This window comes from Tupaia chinensis, unplaced genomic scaffold, assembly GCF_000334495.1.
Source record: "Tupaia chinensis unplaced genomic scaffold, TupChi_1.0 Scaffold143651_1, whole genome shotgun sequence".
Lineage (NCBI taxonomy): Eukaryota > Metazoa > Chordata > Mammalia > Scandentia > Tupaiidae > Tupaia > Tupaia belangeri.
Genome location: NW_006203500.1, coordinates 2,619,102 through 2,633,213, shown reverse-complemented (window position 1 = coordinate 2,633,213; position 14,112 = coordinate 2,619,102). Strand labels below are relative to the sequence as shown.

Below are 14,112 nucleotides of genomic sequence, written 5' to 3'. Positions count from 1 at the left end.
AGGGAGCAGGAGAAGCTGGTCCAGTGGCAGGGCTGACCACACTAGGAAGCAACTCTCTCCTCTACACTAATTCTAGGGCTTAGCAGTTCTCATAGAGGGATCTGGAGGACAATGAAGAGTGGGCTGAAATGCAGAAATGTGGAGTTTTCCCTGGGTGGGGCTGTGGTATCAGCACGTTCTAGAAATTCTCCAGGTAGTCCCTGTGCTCAGTGGCATGGAAGCACAGGCAGATGCTTGCTGGGTTGGGATCTGACTGCCAGCTAAGTCAGGGAACCTCTGGAAGATCCCAGAGGACCCTGGGCTTAGGCCTGCCTGTGGGAGCCTCAGACCGGGATGGCTGTTGGAATCGTGTCTCTGCTGTCCTTTCAGGAGTATAAGGACAGCCAAGGGCCCCCCACGGTGGGAGGCAGCTAGGTCACATGGAATGAGGGCTGGTTGGGGAGGGACTCCCTTCTGACTTCCTGCATGTCATTGGCCACCTAGCCTAGCCTTAGTTTCTCCATCTATAAAGGTGTGAGTCAAGTCTTCCAGAGGATTCCAGGGCTCCCTGGGAAGGTGGTGCTGAGTCACCTCTGCTCCCTGCAGAGACTCCAGGAAGAAGAGCGCCAGCGAGACATGGACTGGGCCCGGCGGAGGATTCCTGGCCGGGGAGCGGGGGTGGGTGCAGTGGGTGCCGGAGGGGATGTGGGGGGCTGTGGAGGCCACAGACAGGGAGGGGGAGGGGAGGGGGAGACACCCCTCCTAGGATGTCCTCATCCAGGCACGGGGGACCCTAAGGGGGCTCAGACGGGTGGGCAGGCCCACGCACAGCTCCTTGCTGTACATGCGGAGTGCACTGAGGGAGGACGCGGAGTGCACTGAGGGAGGACGCGGAGTACTCTAGAAGCCCAGGGCGGTACCCTGAGTCTTCAGGAGGAGTCAGGAAGGATTCCTGGAGAAGGCGTCCAGTCTGAGGCTTGGGAAGAGGTCAGTGTGGTGCCTGCTGTATCAAGGGCTCTCCAGGCAGAGGGTCCCAGCTGCTTCTGGAGTCTTCCTCACAGACAGGACCCCAAGAGTAGTTCAGATTCCAGCCACAGAAAAGTGTCAAATGCAGATAAATAGGTGAACTTGTCGCTAACAGAAGGTATTTGTTTACTTATTTCTCCATTATCGCACCCTTGGCTTAAACTTAGAAGGGACCCACAGGCATCTTCTCCAATCAGTAACCTACTGACTGGTGGCCCTGTTGTCCTCACTCCTTTTGGGGGCCTAAGAGGAGCATGGAGGGATGACCCGACAGACCGAGGGATGAGCAAAACGTCTTTCCAGTCACACATATGGTTGCTTTTACGATATTCCCAAATTTCACTGGTACCCGCCCCTGCTCTCATGGTGTGATTTTAAAGTGGCTGTCACGGCTGAGGAGCTGTCGGTTAGATTAGTTATCTGAGCTTATTAGAGTTGCAGCACGTGCCTTGGAGATAACACAGTAGTAAAAAGGTGGTGGGCTTTTTCATTTTTAAAAAAGAGTATTTAGGAGGTACATGCATTTGCCAATCCTGTCTATTGTCGTTATCAGGAAGAAATGTATGGAAGAAGTCTACGCAAGTCAGCCCACAGAAGACTATTTCACACAATTCAATACGCGGAGTCGGTAACGGAGACAGGTTCCCTGTGTTCCCATGTCGAGTACGGCAACCTTAAAGAGTCATGTTTACTTTTTAAAAAATACCCTCCTTGGTTCAGAAGTACCCTTCCACTTTTTGTGTCCGCTGTGGGCAAAGTATTTATTAAACCTCTCCCTCTCTCATGCCGATGTACATGATCGTTTAACTGGCTTCACCACTCTTCTGTCAAGCATAGGTCTGTCCTCTTACAGAGATTCCCTCTAGGGTGCCCAGGCATTTCAGCGGCCAATAGGCAACTCGGAGAACTTAGGCTGGCTCAGACTCAAGTTCATGACGGCAGGGGTAGGAGACACCCCTTACATCCACTACAAAGTCATTTCTACAAACTTCCCGACTGCCTCAGGGCTAATAGCCATCTGACCATGGCTGCCAGGTTGATGAGGCTCCCATTGCCAAGGTAGCCAGGGTGGCCGGGTGTCCTGACCCGGGGGGACAGTCGAATAGGTTTCCTGAGTGAAGGAGTGAGAGCCGGGACAAGTGGCGTAGTGTTCCAGTTGTCTTCAGTGTCGTCTGTTTATTGTGGGCAACAAGGTACAGCACGGAGACGACGCAGGGTTACAACTCTTCAGGGTCGCGTCGTCTATTGTGAGCAGCACAGAGACGACGCAGTGTCACAGCTCTCGAGGGTCATCCGGAGATGATGTAGTGTTACAACTCTTCAGAGTCTCCCCAGGTCATCTGGAGACGATGCAGTGTCAGCTCTTCAGGGTCTTCAGAATCATCTGGAGACTGTGCGTTGTTTCAGCTCTTCAGGCTCTCCTGGTCATCGTCTGGCTACTGTGGGCCAGGCATCGTGGTTATATACACACTGGTGGATTGTAAACGGTAGATCGTGATTGGTTGTAAATGGTGGACTGTGATTGGTTGTAAACGGTGGGCTGTGATTGGTTGTAAACAGTGGGTTATGATTGGTTGCTTTTGGACCGATCATGAGGTGCCGGATATGCAAATCTGAGGGATTCTAGTGGCCAATCAGAGCAAGGTTTTGAAGGTCAGGTTTGTTTTGTTTTGTTTTGTTTTTTTAAGGTAACCAATCATGGCAATTGTTTGCTCTCTGAGGAACCTTGGCAGACTTGCTGGTGCACAGCCTCCCACAGCCAGGCAGTTCGCCCACTGGGACTGGCACTCTGGCAAGAACCTGTTCTTCATAGAAACTGAGCTTTACCCAGAGTCCGATGGTGGCACTAAAGGGGACCAGGATGTTTGGGGAATCTCCAGTTTGCCCCATGACATAGCCCAGGCCTCAGCCTCTCCTGGCCTGGCCCTGGCTCTCAGGTCTCAGTTCATCCTGTCAGGAAGCTGTCCTACATTCTTGCTCTACTTCGTATTGTCCTTGGGAAACCCACCATGTTAATTACTCCCGTCCATGAGTGGGTGAGGCCTGCTCCTCTGTTCTCTGGAACAAGGTGGATGCCTGCTGTGGCAATGGTAAAAGTCCAAGGAAAATGGAAGGAAGAGCCGGCACAGGAGGAACCAGTGCCCGGCCACCCACTTGGCTGCCAGCACCCCAGGGCAGCATGGCCCTCATCAGCTAGGTGGGGGTGAGGGCCAGCAGGTTGCTGTGCCGAGTCCAGGCCTAGGAACTCCCAGTGGCCTCTTACCCCTTGTTTCTTGAGCAGGAACTGCCAGTTTCCAGGGTGATGGACAGTGACCGGAACACTCCCCATGGGAAGGGGGGTCAGGGAGGGAGTGGGGGCACATTAAATTCCTCAGGTAACTGAAGCAGAGTGTTGTGAACTGACTCAAGCCATAGAAACGTACAATTCATTACGGCCTCAGAGGTTGGAACCGGAGGCCCAGGCATTGGCAGGTGTGGTTTGGTGGCAGTCTTTGGGGTTCTTAGTTCGTAGGTGTGCCACCCTTGCTTGTTCTTTCTTTTCACCCAGTCTTCCTGCCTTCGTGGGAATGTTCCTATGCCTCTGCCTTCTTTCCTTATTCGTGACAGAGTATGTACATGCACGTGTGAGAATGAGAGGGGGAGCGATGAGCACTGTCCTTGGGCTGGCAATGCCATGGTCCCTTTCCTTCAGTACTCCAGCCCATTGAGTCTTGGGCCCTCGCAGCCTATGGTCACATGTGGGACCTGATTTCTCTTGAACAGCATATTATAGCTGAACCTGTCCTGCCTCAAATTTCTCCCTTCCTTCCTTCCTTCCTTCCTTCCTTCCTTCCTTCCTTCCTTCCTTCCTTCCTTCCTTCCTTCCTTCCTTCCTTCCTTCCTTCCTTCCTTCCTTCCTTCCTTCCTTCCTTCCTTCCTTCCTTCCTTCCTTCCTTCCTTCCTTCCTTCCTTCCTTCCTTCCTTCCTTCCTTCCTTCCTTCCTTCCTTCCTTCCTTCCTTCCTTCCTTCCTTCCTTCCTTCCTTCCTTCCTTCCTTCCTTTTGTTCTTTCTTTCTTTCTTTCTTTCTTTCTTTCTTTTAATTTACCAGAGGGCAGAGGCAGACTAAGATAGAGAGAAAGTGAGAAGGCATTCCCCCCATAGGGAATGGTCATGCCACAATCCATTCTCCCTCCTTTCAGGATTATGGGCATACACACACATGCACTTGGCATGTTTTTCTTTAAAGCCACCTTGTACAGAACAAGAACTATGCAGTTGGCCATGTGAGATCTGACCTCCTCAACCACCATGCCACTGGCTGACCCAAATGTCCCCTTTTTATAAGGACACCAGTCATATTAGTTTAGGACCCACCCTAATCAACTCTTTCTTTCTTTCTTTCTTTCTTTCTTTCTTTCTTTCTTTCTTTCTTTTCTTTGAGGTTTTTGCTATAGGGCACGTGTGCTCGCCAGACAGACAGAGACATAGAGACAGAAAGTGAGAAATCACCCCCCAGGAGGGATGGTCACGCTGCAGTCCCTTCTCCATCTCCTCTTGGGATCTTGGGCACGCACGTACATGCGCCCGGCGTGAGTTTTAAGCCACTGGGTCCAGGACGTGAACCACGGTCGACTATGTGGGAGTCCAGTGACATAGCCATTATGCTAACTGCTGGTTCCCAACTCTTCTTAACTAATCACACTTGCAGGGACCCTATTTCCTTTCTTTCTTTTTTTTTTTTTTTTTTTGGAGAGGTTTTTGCTATGGGGCACCTCGCTCCACCAGTTTTTTTTTTTTTTTTTTTTGCTATAGGGTGTGTGCATTCACCAGAAAGACAGAGAGACAGAAAGCGGGGAAGTCACCCCCCAAGGGGGATGGCCATGCCACTATCCCTTCTCCATTCTCCTCTCGGGATCTTGGAAACGCACACACACGCGCCTGGTATGAGTTTAAGCCACTGGGTCCAGGACTCAAACTGTGGTTGACTACATGGGAGTCCAGCGACATAGCCATTATGCTAACTGCTGGTCCTGCAGTGACCCTATTTCCAAATAAGGTCATATGCTAAAGTACTGGGGCTTAGGACTCTAATGGACCTTTTGGGGAGACATAATCACCCCATAACATGGAAAATGCAGAGGAGAATCTAGTTGTATTCCCTTCCAGGAGAATCCTATTAGGAATCCTGGTGCCCAGGCTGAATAAGCCACTCTTTGGAAAGTGTACTGGTGATGAGTACACAGCCAGTCCTCCTGCTTCAGAGTAGAGATGAAGGGACTTGTGGGAGGTACTGCTGGCTCCTTCGGCGAGCGCTGTGTGCTCTTCAGGTCCTGGGCATCATGCCTGGGTTTCCCACAGTCCAGTGATGGAAGCAGATACAGCTGTAGATCCTTGCAGAGGCATGCAAGGCAGAGTCACAAGTGGGCTCATGGCAGCACTAGGAAGCCAATGTTGCCAGCAATAACATGTTTATATGCTCAGAATTGTGGACCCAACATGGAGAGGCTTGCTTTAACTCTGAATTTTACATTGTTATAAAAAGTATTCCAGAGACCAGCCAATGACATAATGGTTACGTCCCTGGACTCCCACATGGTAGACTACGGTTAAAGTCCCAGACCCACTGCCTTGAAACTCAGGCTGGGAGTATGTGTGCTGCCCAAGATCCCAAGAGGAGAGTGGAAGACAAGAGATTGTGGTGTGGCCATCCCCCTGGGGTGTTGATTTTTCATTTTCTGTCTCTCCAGCTAGCATATGCACCCTATAGAAAAACCTCTCTTAAAAAAAAAAAAAAAAAATCTGAAAGGAAGGCGAGACTTCCAAACTTCAGACCTGTGCTCACTTTTTATGTGCCCTCTGCTGGTGACCAACAGAACAGCACATTCTCTGTGATGCTCCAGGCAGGAAAATGAAACAGTTGCTACACTTACCAAGCCCAGGCCCTGTGTTGGGCAGCTTCCTGCAGCCCTTGTGACAGTGAGGGTACATTGTGATCGTGATTGCCATCTTGGGTGCCAGAAACAGGGTAAAAGAAGTTAGGTGACTTAAGCCCAGCTGGAAAGCAGGATGAGGGCCTACGTGTGGGTCTCTCCATTACCCCCTTCCAAAGGGTCCCTTATGATTTTACAAAGAGACATGTATGCTTCACAGGGTTTTTATTTCTATTTTATTTTCTAACTTTCCCCCTAATAGTTTATTATAAAAATTTTCAAACATACAGACAAAGCTAGAAGAATTATACAAAGCCCAGCTGCAATGGTGCAAGTGGGAGTTGCTGTTGCACGTTGGCTGTAGCCTCAAGGGGGGACTGGGTTCAGTTCCCACTGCATTTTAAACAAGCTGGACACATGGTATGCACCTGTGGTCCTTGCTAACTGGGGGCTGGAGCAAAGAGATCATAACCTGCTGAGATCCTAGTTAAACGAAACAAAACAAAACAATCCCACAACTCTCTAAAATTAAAAAAAGAAATTGTACACCCACTACCTAGATTCTACGATTAATATGTTGCTCTATTTGATTTATCACCTCTTCAGAGACTTTTTTTCAGAAAGAGATATTTGCTATAGGGTGCATGCGCTCATCTGAGAGACAGAAAGCAAGAAATCACTCCCTTGGAGTGGATGGCCACTCTACAATCCCTTCTCCATTCTCCTCTCAGGGTTTTGGGCAGGCATGCATATGTGCCTGGTGTGTTTCAAGCCACCAGGTCTGGGACTGAAACCACAGTAGACTATGTGAAAGTTCAGCAACATAACCATTATACCATCTGCTGGCCCTTGGAGACGGGCTTTTTAAAATTCCAGCTGCTTTTACAAAATATGCATCTAAAACAAAACAGTGCAGAAAAATTAAAAATATAGCACACAAAACTCACTTGAATTTACCCCCAAGGACTTATGTCCACATCCATACCTGCACACAGATGACTAACTAGAGCAGCATTAGTAATGGCTGCAAACTGTGGGAGCAGGCATGGGTTCTTCAACAGGGGAGAGGGTGAACAGTTGCTGGCACGTTCAGGCAATGGAAAGAAAAGAGCTAATAAACCACAAGAAGACGTGTGAATCGTATATGTAGGTTGCTTTGTGACAGAAGCCCATCTTAGAAGGCTATATACTATACAATCCCAGTGATAGGGCATTCTGGGAAAGACGAAACTATGGAGACAGTAAGGGGATCTGTTGTCAGGGGCTATGGGAACAGAGAGATAACAGGCTGAGCGCAGGAGAGTTTTAGGGCAGTGGAACGTTTTATGAGATATTGTAATAGTAGAGAAATGCCATTGTACATTCATCCAAACCCACAGAATGTACACCACCAAGAGTGAACCCTGATATAACTGGGGACTCTGGGTGATAATGACACATCAACGTTGGTGCATGAGTGGTAACAAATGTGCTATATTGACATAGGACGTTGGTAATGCGGAAAATGGTGTGTGGGGGATGGGAGTACTGGGACTCTGTACTTTCCACTTGAGTTTTTAGAAAGTCTAAAGCCACTCTAGAAAACTAAAGTCCATTAATTTTTTTTGTCTTTAATGAAGCCCTTGGTGTAGTGCTTAAGGCAGCTGGATCCCACATGGCTGTCTGCATGGTTGAGTCCCAGACTTGAAAAACATCAGTGTGTGTCTGTGCATGCAAAATCGCCAAGAGAGAGAGAAATGGAGAAGGGATTGTGAAGAACCATCCCTTATGGGGAGTGCGGGTACTTTCTCATCCCCCCCACCCCCGTTTATTTCCTGTGAGCACATGTGCACTCTGGCCAAAAAAAAAGAAATAATGAGGTCATAAAGTAATGAAGGAAAAGTCATTTGCACATGTCTCTTTATTCTGAATTTTGAGTTCTAATTTGAGTGGGTGACTCAAAAAAAGATGACCCTTTTCTAAATATTTTTTTTCTGCAGTACCCCTATCACTCCTGGCCTCCCCAGTGTTTTCAGGTGAGTAACATCTCAAATTTCATGGTTCTTTACCCTACACGGTGTCAAGTAGGTACAAAATAAATTTGCAGAATCAGATACTCAGTGACTTGAAAGTATAATCCTAGAGCCAAATGTCCTTGCCCCTACCCTCTCAGCCCTAAGTCCTACCCTTAGTAACATCTGGTATTTACCTGCTGTATTGTTGTGGACAAAGACATCAAAGTGATATCATTGGGTCCTTGCAAGAAGCCTGAGAGAAACAGCAGTTGCTCATTAACTGCCTTTACAGAGAAGGACACTGAGACTTAACAGGACAGCATAATGTCTCAGAACTATGAAAAATCAAGCAAAGATTCAAACCCAGGTCACCCTGACTCCTAAGTCATGTTTAGACCATCTACCCATCAAGAGAGGCCCAGCCCAAGACAGATCCCCCTAGACTGAAGTGAGACTTTCTCTGGCCTGACACAAAGAAGTCTGTCTGTCCAAGGAACAGACAGTACTTTGCATTATAATGATTGCTTATCACAACAGCTATGCATGCACACGTGCACTATCTGCCAAATGCTACACTGAGTGTATTTGTTAGACACTCCTCTGTTCCTTGTGGCAATCTTCAAGTCGGGATTACTGTCTTTTTTTACAGATGAAGTCACTGAGGTGGGGAAACTTCTGTTTCTAATAGAATGGTGTGCATGGCAGATTGAATATCCTGCAAAGTCTATTCACTATGACTCGGTGGAATCCTGGATATGTTACTATAAGCATTTTATATTCATCGCTGGGCTCATGAGAGTGAATGAAACCATGAAAAGTTACATCCACACATAAGGAATCAGTGACCATAAACCCAATCAGTGAACAGTACATGATATAAAATCCGAAGCTGTCCTGGTGCCAAGGCTGATACCAGGAACCTAGAGCTTTGGGGATTAACAATTGTAAGAAAAGCAAGAGGTTTTTATAAAGAGGGAGCATCAAAACTAAGACCTTATTTGGGATGTTGGGAGGTGGCTACTACACCCTTAGTGAAAGGGGAGGATAGAAAAAGACTGTGGAAAATGATAAGTCTTCACTGTGATTCTGAGATAGCAGTAGTGAAGAGATGCTGCTGATGGTGATGATGATGGAGATCTTGATGGTGGTGATAATGGTGATGGTGATAGGGATGGTGGTGATGGTGGTGACAGTGATGATGACGGAGATCATTATGACGGTGATGGTGATGGTAACGAGAATGGTGGTGATGATGGGGATGGTGGTGATGGTGATGATGGTGGTGATGGGGATGATGGCAATGGTGATGTTGGAAATGATGGTGATGGGTATGATGGTGATGATGGTGATGATGGTGGTGATGGGGATGATGGCGATGGTGATGTTGGAAATGATGGTGATGGGTATGATGGTGATGATGGTGGTGATGGGATGATGGCGATGGTGATGTTGGAAATGATGGTGATGGGTATGATGGTGATGATGGTGGTGATGGGGATGGTGGTGATGGTAACGAGAATGGTGGTGATGATGGGGATGGTGGTGATGGTGATGATGGTGGTGATGGGGATGATGGCAATGGTGATGTTGGAAATGATGGTGATGATGGTGGTGATGGGGTGATGGTGATGTTGGAAATGATGGTGATGGGTATGATGGTGATGATGGTGGTGATGGGGATGGTGGTGATGGTGATGATGGTGGTGATGGGGATGATGGTGATGTTGGAAATGATGGTGATGGGTATGATGGTGATGATGGTGGGGATGGGGATGGTGGTGGTAGTCATGATGGTAATGGTGACTGATGATAGTGATGATGTTGGGGATGATGTGATGGTGGCCCTTGAGAATTGACCCTATATGCCCACATTACATAACCCCAGATTTCCAATTCACTCAAAAATGTGAGGAAGATTCTCAGCAGAAAAATTGAACTATTCTCAGATTAGCTTTGCCTGCAGGGTACCTAGCATAAGCCAGCACAAATTATCAGAAAGCAGACCCAGCTTAGACCCCTGAAGACAATCCCAGATTGAATTTGTAGTGCCCTGATCGTGGAATTTCCAAAAAAACCCACAAGGAGCCGTTTTCTCTGTAAGCACACGAGGGTCGTTTTTATTCGGGCTCGAACCAGGACTCTTAATTTTACTGACACAGTGGGTCAGAGTTGAGAGCCCTGGTGTTAGTCGGGCTGGGTTTTTATTTGGCTGTTAGGGGGGCGGTCGAGGGGTGCTGAGAAATGCACTCAGGCAGCTATACATTGGCTGTAGATTTTAAGAAGCAAGTTGTCTTTTACTGATTGGTCTTTAGACCATTAAGTTGGGCAAGAAAGTTACTTTAGATCTCTGGTATTTCTTTTGTTCTTGTCATTATTACTCTCTCCTACGTGATCAGCTGCCTCTTTGAGATGGCACTGATTCTTAGCAAGGTGGGTTTAACAAAATGGAGTCGCCCCAATAGAAGTGGAGTCACTCTGGCCCTTCAGATTCAACCAAGAACAGGCTCCTGCAAAGATACAAAAGGAAACACCAGTAAATGTTGCTAGAAACATTCATTCTCATTTGGATCTCCCAAGACCTTTAAATAATGAAGATCTCAGATACAGCTATTTTATAAGTATAAGGGTCCTCTGGTTCTAGCCTGGATGGAATAACCAGAACTAGACTCTCCTGCTGTAAACAGAAACCTGGACGAAATGAACCATCTGTTTTCAGATGTCGGACAGCAGACAGCACAGCACTGATCTCCAAAAGAGGACAAATGAGATGAGCTGTACAACCACCCCGGGCTTCTTCCTGGAGGCACCTTATGTCCCCAGCACAAGGAGGAAGCCCAGCTGGAGTACACTGGTCTTGCTGAGCTCTTCAGTGGAAGAAGTCAGAGTTCAGGACACTGAGGTGGCTGGAGTTTGTGAGGCAGAGAAACCATGTAACCCAGCAATCCCACTCCTATGTCAGCACCCTTGAGGACTGGAAACAGTCCACACACGAGTGTGCATGTGAATGTTCAGGGTAGTGATAGCTGTAACAGCCCCAAAGCAACAACCCCTGTGTCCATCAACTGAAGAAAGAATAAGCACAGTGTGAAATAGCCATGCAATGAAGTAGTACTCAGCCGTATGAAGACATGAGGTCCTAATACATGCTCTGGCCTGGGCGAACCTTGAAAACACTCTGCCTAGGAAGGCCACATACTGAATGATTCTATTTACCTGAAATGTCTGCAGTAGGAAAAGCCACAGAAGCAGAAAGCAGGTTAGTATTTTGCCAGGAGCTGGGAGAATTAGGGGCAATAGCTAAAGGGTATGAGGTTTCTTTGGGGGTAATGTAACTGTTTTGAAATTAGACAGGATAATAATTGCACAACTGTGTGCCTATATTTAAAAATCACTGAATTATATGCTTTAAAGGAGTAAATATTACAGTATGTAAATTACAACTTAACTTTTTATTATTATTATTATTATTATTATTATTATTATTATTATTATTTTAGGTTTTGCCACAGGGCACATGCACTCCTCAGAAAGAGACAGAGAGAGGAAAAGTGAGAAATTACCTCCCTGAGGCCATGCCACAATCCCTTCTCCTCCAGGGATTTTGGGCACACACACACACATGCAACTAGTGAGATTTTCGAGTCACCAGGTCTGGCTTTCAGACTGTCGTTGGCCATGTGGGAATTTAGTACCTAACCACCACACCACCTACTGGCTCCAATTTCAACTTTTTTCCAGGAGATATCACTAAATGGCTAAAATGGGAGACTGACTTTATAAAATCATGGCCAGACATGGAACAAGTGGGACACTAATTGGTGGGAATAAAGTGGTTTTACTAAGTTAGTCATGCATTTAACCCTTGACCAAGAGAAGTGGAAACACACAAATGGTGGGTCCCTAGCAGACCCGGCACCAACCGTGCCTGGATCAGCTCCATTGCTGTCTTCCCAGTGACAGTCACCAGCAGGTGGCATTTCTGTCATGTTTGCTCCCAGCCTCAGAGCTTCTGGCCTCCTTGCTCCCATGTGCATCTCTGGAGGGCCTGGGCAGGTGGGTGAGGCTGGTCTGGAGGCTGCTATTGTAACTGCTGCAACAGCCCTCTGGGGCAGCGGGGCAACGAGGCAGTGGGTTCCCACCCTCCTCCACGGGCTGCAGTCCTGAGCCTGGTCACAGGTGGAAGCAAGGATCTGGGGCAGGGTGAATGGAACAGGGGCCTCCTGAGTACTTTGCCCAGTATTGGCACCTCGTCAACCATGACCAAAGGTAACGTGCCCACATGACGTCCAGACAATGACAAAAAGAGGCTGAAGGAAGCCGAGCGAGCTGTGTGGAGAAAGTAGCTGCAGGATGGGGCTTTGTCTGTGCTACCCCCAACCCAGCAGAGGTGCATGCCCTGCTCCTCCCTGCCCACCGCTTCCTCTAATGCTCCCAGGTTCAGGTTTCCCCATCTGGGAACCTACCTGCCTCCCTGCCCAGACCGGCAGTGACCGATTTCTGCACTCTGTGCCTGCAGGGCTCCCTCCCTCTTTTTCTTTCCCCAAGTAAAAGAATCCAAGCCCCTAGGACCTGCTCCTTACACGGCCCCAGAATGTGGACATGGACAGGGACACAGACAATTAGGATGTCTGGGACTGAGAGACCTTTTCCTACTCTGGGATGTTTTAGAAGCTTTCTAAGCACACTTGTTCTCACCTTGTCAGGAGAGACTCTAGCCCCATTGTCCCCATGTACCAGGGACAGAACATTCCAAAGCCATTGAAGAAAGGCCAGCATCCTCCGCACCAGGTTGAGCTGTGAATCAGTCACCCCACAGGGTCTCACTAGGGCTCCTGGCTCTCAAATGCGGCTTTGTTGACTGGGTGTCCAGTGAGACTTGACAGAACCTGATGACAGGACTCACAGCCTGGGCCTGCTGGGAAACGAACAGTAGCCACACGGACACCACTAAGTCTCTCACCCAAGGTGACTTGGTGTCCTTGGCTCGCTCATCTGGTAAGTGGTCGAGAATGGCCTTTCAGCTCTGCCTGGCCCAGTCCCCTAGTTCCCAACTCAACTCTATGACCAGGGAGCCTTATTGGACAGGGTCTTCTTTCAGATGGACAGTCCATAGGTCGAGGCCCTATCCCAGCCCCAGGGAGTGTGGTGAGCTTGCAGCAGCAATCAACATGGCCTGCAACTTAACGCTCATGGAATCTACAGCTGCCAGCACAGCCCTTGTCATCACAGTAAGACCTCGACCAGCCTGGGAGCCATTTTCTGACTCATGTCCCAGCTGAGCTGAGGCCAAGAGCACAAACTCCTCTTCTGGGGTCACAGGGCCTGCCGCAGGTGGAGCCAGGCATGGAGCCAGGTCCTGACCTCAAGGTCCTGCTCCCTCTAGCGGAGGGGCCACAGGTCGTGAAGGCAGGCAACAGCTCTCCATCTGGTATGTCCCGCTGGCCCACCCTCTGCCCCGAATCCCAGGCTCAGTGTCCAGATACCAGCTAGGCTGTCTGGTAGATAGTCTAGGTCACTGAGCTGGAGCAGAAGCAGTTCCCTCTGCACCAGCCTGTCCCTCCAGTTTTGTCTCTCTGTCAGCAAAACCCTGTCCTAATTGCTCAGGCCAGACATTCGGACTTATCACTGGGAGTTTTCTCTCTCACACGGGCCTAATCCATCGGCAAATCCTCTTGGCAAGACTTCAGAACACATACCAAGCTGACCTCTTCTTACCACCTCATGGGAACTGTCTTGGCCCACGTTATCTCTTGCCTGGGTTAGAGCATCAGCTCCTTTTTCATGTCTCCATCTCTCCCCTTCCCAGCCATGTTTTTTCTTAACGCAGCGGCCTTTGGAGGCCCAGTGGAAATGCACTTCAGGCTGCTTGACCTTTGCTCCCAACTCAGAGTTAAGCCAAAATCCCTACAGTGGCCTATGTGGTGGGGAGACCTACCATCTGTCGCCTGGCCTCTGCTCTCCCCTTGCTCACTCTGCTCCAGTCACGCTCCACCTCTGCTCTTCCTGGAGCAGGCCGAACATGTTCTTTCCTGCCTCAGGGCCTTTGCGCTTGCCATCCTTCGCTCATACCCTTCTGCAATGTTCCTGGGGCCAACTCTCTCACTTTTTTTTTTTTTTTTTGAGAGGTTTTTGCTATAGGGCTTGTGCACTTGCCAGAAAGACAGAGACAGAGAGATAGAAAGCGAGAAATCACCCCCCAGGGA

General features: G+C 48.6%; 1 protein-coding gene across 2 annotated transcripts in view; it reads left to right on the top strand.

Moving 5' to 3' along the window:
• Positions 1 to 14,112, top strand: part of RIBC2 (RIB43A domain with coiled-coils 2) — a 29,997-nt gene that overhangs the window by 14,490 nt on the left and 1,395 nt on the right. The window contains exon 7 of one of the 2 annotated variants that reach the window (XM_006164636.3): positions 1,559 to 1,668. In XM_006164636.3, the coding sequence (XP_006164698.1) occupies positions 1,559 to 1,637 (79 nt within the window). In that variant the 3' untranslated portion in view covers positions 1,638 to 1,668. Of the gene's footprint in view, positions 1 to 1,558; positions 1,857 to 14,112 lie in introns of those variants that run through there. The other variant, XM_006164635.2, reaches the window with a different exon arrangement.